The following is a 12,624-nucleotide window of genomic DNA, read 5'->3' as shown; positions in this document are numbered from 1 at the left end:
GTGTTTATTCCCCCCCTTCCTCTCCATTTCTCCTTCTTCTCCCTACCCTACTGGGGGGAGAGTGGGGGGAGGTGAGTGAGCGAGTGGATGGGTGGTCCTAATTGCTGACTGAGGTTAAACCACAACAAACCCTAAGAACTTGAAATGGTATCACTCTTCTTGGGATTGTGAAAGCAGAATGGGCAAAAACTAGGCTCCTAAATTGTCATTCATCGCTAATATCTCATCAGCTGTCTTCATAAATCTGTTTTGAGTAGTTCCCTGTCAATATTTAAATTTTTGTTGGAGTGTCAGCAATTGCAGCCTTAGTAAACAACTGAAACCCCACATAAAGCTAAATTTTGAATAGCTCTGATTAAGTTTAATCTGAGTTCTCTTCCCAGTTTCAAGACTAGTAGGAGGCCTTGGAAAAGTTTTATCTCAAGTGTGTTCACACTCTTTTGCTGCATATTTCTAGACTTGGCTGGTTGCAGAACACTGGACAAAAAAAGTCTTGATTAACTGTATGTGATGTCTCGTATTTTGTTATTGAATACTTAATTTGACAAGTGTAGTAATTTACAATGAGATCTCAGTATTTTCATTTCTTCTACGGAGAATTCCACCTCTCAGAATCTAAGCGCTGTTTGAATTTCATGTGGTCTCAAGAGCAGCTGTTGTTTCCACATGCCCAATGAGCTGTAGGAGTGTAATGAAGTGGGGATAGTATTGGATTTAGGGGGAAATAGCAAGTCCAGTTCAGTATTTTGTCTGTATCAGTTGATTACAGAAGTGTAAAATAGTGTAATATAGGGTAATGTATGTTTTCATTTTTTTGATTGGAAGTGGTAAAATTTGAACAAATACTGCCGTAAACCATGCTTGCTTTTGCTCCTGTTCCAGCAGTGTATCTTTTCCCGTTTTTTTAATTGAAAAAAGGAACAGAACTTCCTATTGTGCTAGGAAATTCTATTTAAGGTTTTGTAACATTCTATTTATTTAAAGGGTTAATGGGGGCTGGGGGAAAATATTAAATACTACACTTCATGGAAGTTTCCCAGCTGCTATCAGAATCCACGTGCAAACTGAGAAATTAAATCAGTCCTTGCAGGACACTCTTGTGTTAGTTTTAAAATCAGAAGGTTGCTATAAAAACATAGAATTTTAAAATAGATTCTTCTTATTTACATCTGGGGTTTTGAGCTGTTATGGTTCAATTCTTCAAGCTCTTAAAGCTCTTGTGATTTGGAAGAAGAAAAACAAATATCAGGCAACTTGTAGTAATTGCAAGAGCTGCAACACTGAGATAACAAAATATTCAGAATGCAGTTTCTCTTCACTTGGGCTGTAGTTCTGCAAACACATAAGCCATGCATTCACTTTAGTAAAGCAAGTAATCTTGTAGAGAATGGACTACTCTTGGTGACGAAGTTAAGCATTTGAAAATATGTTGTCAGGGTCAAAGCTGTAGCCATCTAGCCTTTGCTTTCAAGGACTTGTGGTTATTTCTTTAAGGTACCAACAATTCAGTGTACTCTGAACTGATGGAAGATGTATTTTAACATAGGAAATGTGGGAAATCTGATATTTGGTTTGTTTGTAGAAAGTCCAAGAGAACTGTTAAACAAACTCATTTAAGAATGTGTAAAACTGCAATGAGAAATGTGAAGAATAGATGTTGCAAAGTGAGACAAATCCACAAAATTACTGTAAAAGTTATGTTAGTGGGTTTATGCTTTTCCCCTAATGAGTTCTAGAATAAGTTTGTTGAGCTTGGGAGTTAGTCAATGTAAAATACAGAAAAACTCCAAGGTGGGACCTCAAAGCTCAAGCTGTGTTCTTCATGGTTCATGTATAACTAGAACTCCTTCAGTTCACTGAAGTCATCAGTTGGAACCAAAGTTCCTGTCCCACTATAAACTGTCTGTGGGCAATTCCACATGGCAGGAATGGAGCCTTTATTTATGTTTCTCTCTGCCTTGAGTGGGCAAGAATCCAGTTTGCTATAAAATAATTATCCCCATCACCTAAGTCTGCAGATGTAATTCTTACTGCAAGGCAGCAGTTGTCTTGATGAGCGGAAGGGTTGCATTTTTCTTTTTGCAGTGTTACTGTCAATTCCAGGTAAGAATTGCATCCCTGCTTTCTCTCCAATAAGCAAAGATGGGATTCAAAACCATGGAAATAAGTACTGGGCCTTTATTTACTTTCTTTCCTTAAACTTTTAAGATTCATTTTTTTAAGCTTTTCCTTGCTATACTAAAGGCTAGAAGTTAATTCTCAATAAAAGTGTAGATCTTCATTCAGTGGTCTTGTGCAGTGTTTGTAGAAACTGAGGGTCAGGGTTGAAAATCACCACCACCTAGGAGACTTAAGAATAGTATAAAAGCTTCTCTAAGTACAGCACTGGAGATGTCAAATAACAATGTGATCTTTGAAGTGTAGGTACTTCCTTGTTTCAATTGTAGCTCTTCCTTATGATACCAGGAAGGAGGTTTTTGATTCAGCGCCCATGGTTGAGGGCAAGAGAGGTTGAAGATGAGGAGGAATAAAGACTCATCTGGATTCTGGATGTTTCTGCTCTGGTCAAACCTCAGGAATAAGTTAAGTTTTGGCCCTCATCAGGAATGAGGAAAACACTGTTGATCTTTAAGTACTTCTAGAGGACTCGTGGACGTAATCCTGGAATGGCTGGGGGAGATCATATAAAGAAAAAGATAGATGTAATGGGAGCAGGAAAGAAGAAGGTGTAAAAGTGACTAGGCCGCACAGCAAATGAAAACGGGAAGGGAGAAGTATAGAGACATAACACTTAGATTTTGCCAGGGTATGTGAACTCCTCATCAACTGTTCTTTATCCAGTATCCTACATCAGGAAATTGCAAGGGTAGAATCGGTAAAGAACATGGTGAATTGAAGACTGGCATATTCAAGATGTTTTAAGGAAATTTCTCCACTAACATGAGTTGTTGTGAGTTTGTGGTGGTATTTTAAGGAGGTAAATAAAACATGATGGTGGGAATGGGATTCTGTTTTGTGAATCTCCTTGTTCTGATCAGTAGAGGCTTGCCCAGTCATAGGTGCTGCATGGTATATAAATCATAGAATCATTTAGGTTGGAAAAGACCCTTGGGATCATCGAGTCCAACCATCATCTCCACTCCACAAAGTTCTCCCTTACACCATATCCCTTAACACCACATCTAAACGAGTCTTAAACACATCCAGGGATGGTGACTCCACCACCTCCCTGGGCAGCCTATTCCAGTGTCTAACCACTCTTTCCGTGAAGAATTTTTTCCTAATGTCCAGCCTAAACCGACCCTGCTGCAGCTTGAACCCATTCCCTCTTGTTCTATCGCTAATTACCTGTGAGAAGAGACCAGCACCAACCTCTCTACAGTGTCCTTTCAAGTAGTTGTAGAGAGTGATGCTGATCACAATAAAATATTATATAGAAATTAAATTGCCTAAATAGCAATAAAGTAACCATTTGTATCTTGAAAATGGCTAAATTTAAACAGCGTAATTCTAATGGAATGAAATGTGTGACATGGAACGTCATGGAACCTATTTTGAAAGCACAACCAGAATAAGAAATATTTTTCATTTTTAAAAAAGTTTTAAAAGACTGCTAAATAGTCTTAGTAGCTATACTAGCTAATTGTTATAAACTGAAGCCAAATATTATTTGGATTCCATATAGTGTGTGCAGGTGCATGTTTGTATGTCCTTGTGTGTGTGTGTATATATAATGTGTGTGTATGTATGTGTTTTTACTACAGCTCAGTTGTTAAAAAAATTATTAAATCACAGAAAATAAAGATTGCTGTAGCATCCACACAAAATTTATGCTCCTTCTGTTGTCATATTTAACAAATGTGAATTCTAGAGCGATATCACTCATAGAAACAGGTAGACATTTATTTTTCTGTGTTTGATAGAATCATTTTCATAAAGCCTGAGTGAGGAAGTATGTAAAATTGAGCTGAGTTAATTTCAATCTTTATTATAGGTGCTACGGAAAAAAACCACTTTTTCAAAAACAAAAGAATAAAATTAATAAGAGAAATAAACATGTGTTTCAGTCTTTAAAGATGATTTATGAATAGTGTTTCTGAAAATCTGGACTCTCCTATTATATAAGTTTGTTATAGCATCCTAGGAGTTGATGAGTAAGTATGGCAAGGAATTTTGACCTATTTCCCTTCAAACTCAGTTGGCTGAGTCTCAGCTTCCTCAGTTGGTGACTGAGGCAGCAGTTTGTTGGCAGTTGGTGGCAGCAACTTTGGATGCAGCTTTGTCAATCAGATTGGACTATCTGCCTCTGTCGTGTCTCTGCCTTTTGAAGTGTATTGTGCCAAATGCCTAAAAGGCAGCCTTTCTTCCATTCACAGAAGTTTTGCAGAAATAGGAACTTGAAGTAAGAAGGAAGACAATACTGCAGTTCTTGGTGACAGTTCGGATTTAGATTCGCTTAAACTGATTTAAGATTGCAGACAGTGTGATAACTATTGCAAAGCAGATTATTTCTCTTTGCTGTACCAAGAAGGGTAGAAAGACCTATACTCTTGGATTTCTTCATGGTTTGTGTTGCTCTTTTCTGGAGTGGGATGCCTAGGTTTTATTTCCTACTTGAGTGGAAGTTGAACTACACTTGCAAAGTAAAAACAACATCAAAATGGGATAGTCTGGTATAATAAGTAGGTGTGTGCAACAGAAGCTGAACGGTCAGATTACTTCAAGTGAAGGAGTGAGCTGAGAGCGTCTCCAGCATCCTGGGTGAATGCACTGGGCTACTGGGCAAAAGGGCTTCTTTTTTTTTTTCTTCATCTTTTCCTACCAGTATGCAGAAGCATCAAACGTACCTTCCATTCAGTGTGACCTTTTCAAGTTGTTTTTTTTTCTCTTTGATCTCACGTGAACTTTTTTCTGAAGCTCAGATACTTGACTAAGTATCAATTATTTATATAACTCTCACTATCAGCACCAGTTACTTAAAAAATTAAAAAATAAAAATAATGCAATATCATGTGTGTTTATTTGCTTTTAAAGTAGGCTTTTATTTATCTCTAGTTCAGAACACTTATGGGACACATGGATTACGTTTTCATGATATGTTCAGAGCTATACTATAGAGTTTTAAAAACTGAGATTTTGCTTTAATCCAATTGCTTGAGTTTTTTATGTCAAAGGAAATAACCGTTTTGAGATTTTCAGAAAGCCATGATTTCAACAATTTGTCTTAGGCATCTTCCCCTGTTTACTTCTCAGTCATCTGCCACTACCACAACCCCGCTTCAGGCCCATGCTCCAGATTTATTGAATATCCTATCTATATATCTGATTTATAAAAATGATTGTCCTAAAAAGAGGTAATAGAAAGGGACAAGAAAGAAAAAAATATTTTATAGCTGCAAAATCTGAAGTAAATAAATCCCATCTAGTATTACATGCATTAACTCCCATCTGCCATTGCAGACAGCAATAAGAATTTCTAGGAAAAGAGGCCAGGCCACATGATAGACCAGTTTTCAGCCATCCTGTATATGAAGTGGGGTGACTTATCAGCAATCACAGAGGGAAATGCAAGCGAGCAAGTCATAACAGCACACCGTATTTTGCATGAGTATGGAATCTAAGACAGCAGGTGGAAAACTTTCTGTAGGGTAGAAGAAAAGACCTCAAGTGAACATATGAAGAGCTCAACAAGAACACAGAATCATAGAATCTTCATGGTTGGAAAGGACCTTTGAGATCATCGAGTCCAACCAAACAACCTACAATCTCAGCCACTAGAGCATGCCCTGAAGTGCCACATCTAGACGTTTCTTAAACACCTCTAGGGATGGTGACTCCACCACCTCCCTGGGCAGGCTGTTCCAGTGCCTGACCACTCTTGCAGTAAAGTAATTCCTCCTAATATCTAACCTAAACCTCTCCTGCCGCAACTTCAGACCATTTCCTCTGGTCCTGTCATTATTCACTTGGGAGAAGAGGCCAACCCCCACCTCTCTACAACCTCCTTTCCGGTAGTTGTAGAGGGCAATGAGGTCTCCCCTCAGCCTCCTCTTCTCCAAGCTAAACATGCCCAGCTCCCTCAGCCTCTCCTCATATGACCTGGTCTTTAACACTGCTTAACATAAGCAATGTTAAAAGGGATCAGTTTGGTTTCATCAACATTGGTTGTGAATACATGTGTCTTGTTCCTGTGTTTAAAATTTTTCATCCTAGTCCTGAATTGTAGCCCTGATGTTCTGTTCTTCCCGTCTGATTTACCTAGAAAAGGCAAGGTGCTTTAACGGACAGTATTTAATTCTGTGATTCTTAGCATACCTGTAACTAGCTAGCACTGACAAAACTATTATGCCTGCTGGATCTTGCAGGCTATGCTCAGAGCCACTTGCTTTTGCTTGAAAAATCTTTGAAAGTTTCTGTTGGCAGTAACTGGTCGGTTTTGAATGTAGGGTAACTGAATACTGAGTGGCATTGTATTAGTATTTGCCTATTATAGGGGTCTGACTGTAATTGGAATTGTTTGAAAATCTGGGGCGGGAGGTGCGAAAATTTAGACCAGCTTATGGGGTGGCCGAGCACTAATTACCATTTATCAGGAATGTGTTTAATTTTCCATATTTTAGCCCTTTATGATTCACGACCCTAGGAAGGAACCTGCTCTGAGCTTCAAAAACTGTTAAGAGAGTTGTGGAAATGCAACTTAGAGGTTTGGTTTTTTTTTAATCACCACCTCCCAAAGGAGCTTTAGTAGTTGTGATAGAAAGCAGGTGTATCATTACATGTTGGTCCTTGCACATCTATTTCTTACACATTATCTGTTATCTTGCAGAAGAAAATTGCCTGGAAGGCCAGGAAGTTTGTTATTTTCTTACTTCACTGACATGACCTGTTCATTCCCATTTTATGCAGTGATCCCATTCTTTTCTTCTCTGTCATTCCCAAGGGAAAGTTTCTGGTTGACTAATTACACCCAGGAGCATATGGTAGCAGGGCAGCTTCATGCATGTTTCTAGTATTCTTGCCTTCGAAGGAGTTAAACGGAAGCATTCCCATCTCCTGGGAACTTTTCCTGGGGAATGCACATTATTTCTTTCTACGTTACTGGCATGAGAGTGTTGTGTGTGCTCAGGAGGGCCTTAGTTTCTCAGGTGTCAGTCTGATTCTCCCATGGTAAGTATTTTTTTTCTTTTTTTTTTTTTTTGATGGCAGAGAAAAGAGAATTCTTTAGCTTGTTCATTGGTCACTAAAACAAGGAAAAAAACAATGGTGAGAGTAAGAGAGGTGAATAGAGAAATGAATATTTGTGCACCTAAGGCTTTCTGAAAAAGTTAGACAAATGGGAAAAACCTAAATTTTATCTTGAACCTGGATGATTTTCCATTTGGAAAATTGTATTTCAGGGTAGAAACTGATTCTGGAAAATTATGTGATTCTGGATAGCAAGGTGGGAAAATAATTGGCTGAGCTATGTGTGGTCTTCACTTAACTTGATATTTGGTTATAATAGAGCAACACATACTTGGCACATTCAGTCCATCCATGATTTCTGGGAAAAATTGTCATTTTTCCTAATGCAGATATGGTTTTCATTTTAACCTTGGGAGAAATAGCAATCTCTAGAAGGTCCTGCTGCTTGAATAAATAGTTTTCCTGCTGCAAAACTAAATAGTACAGAGCTACTAAAAGAGACTATTATGCAGAACAGTGACTAGGAGCTCAGCTATATCTTGGAGTGAGAAGCAGAATTATTCTGGGGAAAAAAATTGTGGACAAGCAAAGGACTTGTCTGTGCTCATAAAATGGTAATCAACATAGTCAGTGAAGTGGGATGTAAACTACTGCAGGACATGCCCGCAGTACTTTGCTTTGCATTCGATAATTTGCAAAACAGAGCTTACTTATTTATCACCAATTCTGTCACACTGTGTTTAGCAAGAGAAGGCAATTTGACTTTCTCTTATGGATTGAGTTTCCCTGCCAGATTGCGGATCCAGGAGTCCTACTTTCCTTTCAGGAAAATCAGCATTTTCTGATATGCTCTTAATTCTTTTGAAACCATCCAGCCAATTAATGTTGTTGCTGTTTATTAGATCTGCTGTTTGTGTTTTTAATGAGGATAGTCAATAATAGCACATTTTATCCACATTTAGTACAATATCCAAATTATTTTATAATGGGGATTGATTTTTAACCAAAAAGCTAGTTACAGGGATTTCTTGTTACTGTCAATTTATCTAGTAATATGTTGTGGTATGTAAGTTTATGCTGTACTAGTTTATAAAGTCACTAATCATTTGACTTGTAAATACTATCGAATCCATTATAGCATTATCAGTAATGGATAAGATAATGAGGGAAGGAAAACATTTTAAATATTGCTCCTTGTTTTCATTTACTCATATTTTCAGGAAAACATGTTTTGTTCTTCATTGCTTCTTATTGGGTGGCAGTTCTTAGAATGTTCTGGTTATGTGACAATTAAAGTTATGTATTGAGACTGGACAGGGTGCTAGATAATCTCATTTAGGCTCCCTTTCCCATGAAAGTTTGGACCAGATGATCTTTTGAGGTCCCTTCCAACCTGGGCTGTTCTATAATTCTATGATGCTATGTGAGTCTTAATAAAAACTTACTTTTTTCCACAGCAAAAAAGAAGAGTAGAAAGTACAATATATTTTCATCTTTTCTGTGTGGGTAACAAAGAGATGGCAGACATTGGCATGAAGTTAGTGCTTTTTGAGGTCTGTGTATATAACCAAATTTGGAAAGAAGGGCTATAATAAAATAATGAAAAAGGGAAAATAAGTTTTCACATGTTCTGTAGGCTTCCACTAAGCCTTAATTGCTCTTTCTGTACTTCGAAGGACTTTGAGTCTGTGCCTACTAGTAAGTAGCACTTTTTCACTTGGATAGTTTGTATGAGAAATGTCATTAATTTCTAAATAAAAAATAAATACAGAATATTTTAAAATTATCCACTTGGGATTAAACAACTTTTTTTTTTTTTTTTTCTTTTATTCCATGAAGCATGAGTACAGGCCACCCAAATCCAGTCAGTAGCCTCCTCCAACTCAAGTTTGTCAAGGAATTGGATTTAGGAGCCCAATTTAACCTTCTTTAAGAGCATGATTGTTGCACAAACTCTGGCTCAAAAAGTGTCTGCTCTGTGAGTTGTACACCAAGAACTTTTGAACAAAAGTCGGCTTTCCAGCATACCTCTAGGACAGTTAGATCTGGGAAAACAGGAAAGAAAATCCCAAAGGGTGAGAAAGAAAATCCCCTTAGGGTGAACATCCTGCGTAAGCAACCTCTCTTGTGTGGTTAAGTGCTCTTTAGAATAAGCAGAGGTTTGGTTGTCTAGAACTTTGTTTTCCAATATCAGTGTGCAGGCAGGAGAAACATGCTAAATATGATCAGTGGTAAAATTTCCATCTCATATGTGAGTCTGTTTTAAGTGATTTATAGCAGCTTGATCAATATGGCAGCTCGTGGGCCAGACTTGGCCTTTATCGTTCCTCCATTCATCCTCCTACCTTTTCCTCAAAGATGGACAATGACTCTTGGGGCTTGAAAGCCAAATGACTCTCCTTGTATGTGAACACCTACTTGGAGCAAGACCTGCCACCGCAGCAGCACTGTATAAGAAGTGATGGAAATCAAACAGTGGCATGTCTCTTAAAGTCCACATCTTGGGTGTTGAAGTCGCAGCTTTCCCAATGACACAGCTCACAACTGGGACATAGGAATCTCACAGCTGTGATCTGGATGTATAGCTACAGAAATTCGATCATGCTGATTTAAGTTATGATTCTGTAAAGTGTGACTTGCACTAATCAAATGTGAAAGCAACAGTGGTGTAGATAAGGGAAGGAAGGTCTTTACCTGAATAACCATCTGGCTTTACTCTGGAGATAGTTCCTGCAAGACTTTTGAACAGCCTCCTAGTTTGTCTTTGCATGGGTACCAGTGGGGGAATGTGTTGTCTCAATTGAAGAATCACTTGTGATGTCTTCTGATTGGTTCCACCTCATTCATATATTATTTACTTTATGTTTAACTCTTAAGTCCATGAATAGTCCCACTGCGGTAAAAAGAACAACTGTTTGTGTGCTGAAGTACCTTGATTATTGAGCTAATTATCCTCCATGGGCAAAGCTACTCAACAGTCATCAAGACATTTGACAGCTGCCTTCCAGGGTGCTGGCAATAGTCTTTGCATTTAGTCTCCCTTCTTCTCTCCCTCCCTGCATTGCAGCCTTATTACAGGTTCTTCTTGCATATTATCCTCTTTTTTTCATGCTGACCCTTATGCTTAGAATTTCTCTCCTAATGCATCAGAAAGCTGTTCTTACTTTGTACATATTTGCAAACAGTAACCTGGTTTTTTTGACTGAATTCCTCCTTAAAACACACATTCTCTGCAACCCTCTGTCACTGTGTGCTTGAAAGAAAAGAATAATGTTACATTTATTAAACTAAAATCTTATCAATTTCCCTGCCTGTACTGTACTGATACCTAATTCACAGTCTCTCATTTTATTGGATATTTGAAGATTGCTTGGACAGAGGTTAGTGGTTTGCCAAGTGTCGTGTAAGTTGATTGTGCTTAGTAAATAGTTAATTCACTGTTAAATTTTAGGGTTTGCCTTTAATGCTGTAACTGTCTTTGGGAAGGGATTGGTACAGCAATATTCCACTCCAAGAGAGGTTCCAAGTGAAAGAGGTAGGTGTTCTTGTACTGTTGGACCTCTTTTCTCAACCCTAATCTGCTATGCTGTCTGGCATAAGTGAGGACCCCTTTTCAAGGGGGATCTGTAATTGAAATGAAGAGTTATTGCAGATCAGGACAGAAGTAGCTTGGCAAAGCTGGGTGCGATTAGCATACTGCAGGCTTTTTTCTTCAGCCAATGCTGCAGTTTCCTCATTTTGCGTAACCCGCGAATCAATTTAAAGATAAATAAATAAATAAAATCTTTAAGTCTTGGTGATTACAGCATTGTTCTTAGAATGAGTTTGATGAGTATTTACTGGGGATTTTGCACTGTTTTCAACCTGTTTTCACTAAATTTGGGTTATATTAGCACTGCCGTATTCCTCACTGACAGTACTTCTCCTCCCCAAACAAGTAATCTTAAATAAGCAAACTTAAGCCTGTAGACAGTACATCCGTTCTTTCCAGTTACCTTCTTTGAACTGCTTCAAATTAGTCCACATATTCTTGGGGTGTCTGCTACAGGGTATTTGGATGATAGCGTGAAAGGCATAAGAATTTTCCATAATGGTACTTTCTAGACTGTGAAAGATATTTTGGGAATGTGGAAAAAAGTTATGTTATACTGATTTTATGTAGGTTTTCTCTTGTGTTGTGGGATCCCCTGAGTAATTATCCTGATAAATAGGGCACCTTTTTTTTTTTTTTTATTTGCCAACTGTAGAGGTCCAAAGACTATACGATTAGTGTATAAAGCTATTATGTAAATCTTCTTTGCCCCAGTTTAAGTTAATGCTCTACATATGGCATGCCTGGTAGGGTGAAAATTCATGTTTGCTCCTTACCCAAGTGTTGCATAGCAGTGCTGCTCTTGGTGCGTTGCTGGAATAGGAGAGCTGGTCAAGGGGTTTATAAGTATTGAGGCAATCATTTTAGTTTTTCATGTACGGGATACAGATGACTCACTCCTTCTGTGTTTTTGCACTGACATGAGACTGTTCTGTAAATAGCACATGTTCAGAAATAGGACACCTCCCACCCCCATTAGCTATCAAATCAAGGTAATGTAGCTATTTGATTTTATAACAAAAAGCAGGAGCAAGTTTCAGCACTAGTAGCAATCTAGAATTGCATTCTGAGATAAGGGACCAAGTTTATTTCCACTTTCTGACAATAGGCTAAATTACTAGTCATCATCTAGGAGATAAAGGGAAAATAAAGAAATGAGGATGGCTAATACACAATGCTAAGAAGTCTGACAGTAGGTGGACTGAGGGTTTTCTATTTTCTTTCTCTCTGAGCAGCATTTCAAGGTCTTGCAATAAAACCTGAGGGTTTCTGAAAAGGAAAAGTAAGATTGTTAAAAGTAGTCTACAAGGCAGTGTGCTGATAGCTGAAGAGTTTGCAAGATGTAATGTTATGCCGTAGGCATTTCTTTGTATAGAACAGTCATGTTGTGACTAAGAATTACTTGATTACAAAGCTGAGAAAGGAAGAGAGGGTCACACTTCAGTCTCTGTCTTGGAAATTCTGGATTTGTACCATATTTACCTGTGGCTCACAATCTGTATGCGGAGTGGGAAATAAGAAAGAACCCAAAGCAAGAAAGAAATCAAGAAGGGAAGAATGAAAGGCAAATACAAAGTCCTGCACCTGGGATGGAATCCACCCATGCAGTAAGTATAGGCTGTGGGCAGAATGGGTAAAAAGTAGCTTTGCAGAAAAAGACCCGGGGACCCTGGTTGATGACAAACTGAACACCAATTAACAGTTTGCCTGTGAAGCAAAGAAGGCCAATTAGATACTGGGCGGTATTAGCAAGCAGCCAGCAGGGTGAGGTAGATGATTATTCCCTTCTGTTCAGTGTTTGTGAGACCGCATGTATAGTACTGTGCCCGGTTTTGTGTTCCCCAGCA

The 12,624-nt window shown here is 38.3% G+C and overlaps 1 protein-coding gene across 3 annotated transcripts in view; it reads left to right on the top strand.

Moving 5' to 3' along the window:
- LARGE1 (LARGE xylosyl- and glucuronyltransferase 1) overlaps positions 1-12,624 on the top strand; it is a 290,753-nt gene that overhangs the window by 38,341 nt on the left and 239,788 nt on the right. Inside the window, exon 1 of one of the 3 annotated variants that reach the window (XM_054192866.1) lies at positions 11,436-12,384. The exons of the other annotated variants lie outside the window; for them this stretch is intronic. Within the exon in view, the coding sequence (XP_054048841.1) occupies positions 12,367-12,384 (18 nt within the window). The 5' untranslated portion in view covers positions 11,436-12,366. Of the gene's footprint in view, positions 1-11,435; positions 12,385-12,624 lie in introns of those variants that run through there. 3 annotated transcript variants of the gene reach the window in all.

Source organism: Rissa tridactyla, chromosome 1 (genome assembly GCF_028500815.1).
Source record: "Rissa tridactyla isolate bRisTri1 chromosome 1, bRisTri1.patW.cur.20221130, whole genome shotgun sequence".
Classification (NCBI taxonomy): domain Eukaryota; kingdom Metazoa; phylum Chordata; class Aves; order Charadriiformes; family Laridae; genus Rissa; species Rissa tridactyla.
The sequence above is the reverse complement of the archived record's forward strand: the minus strand, read 5'-3'. Positions and strand labels throughout refer to the sequence as shown.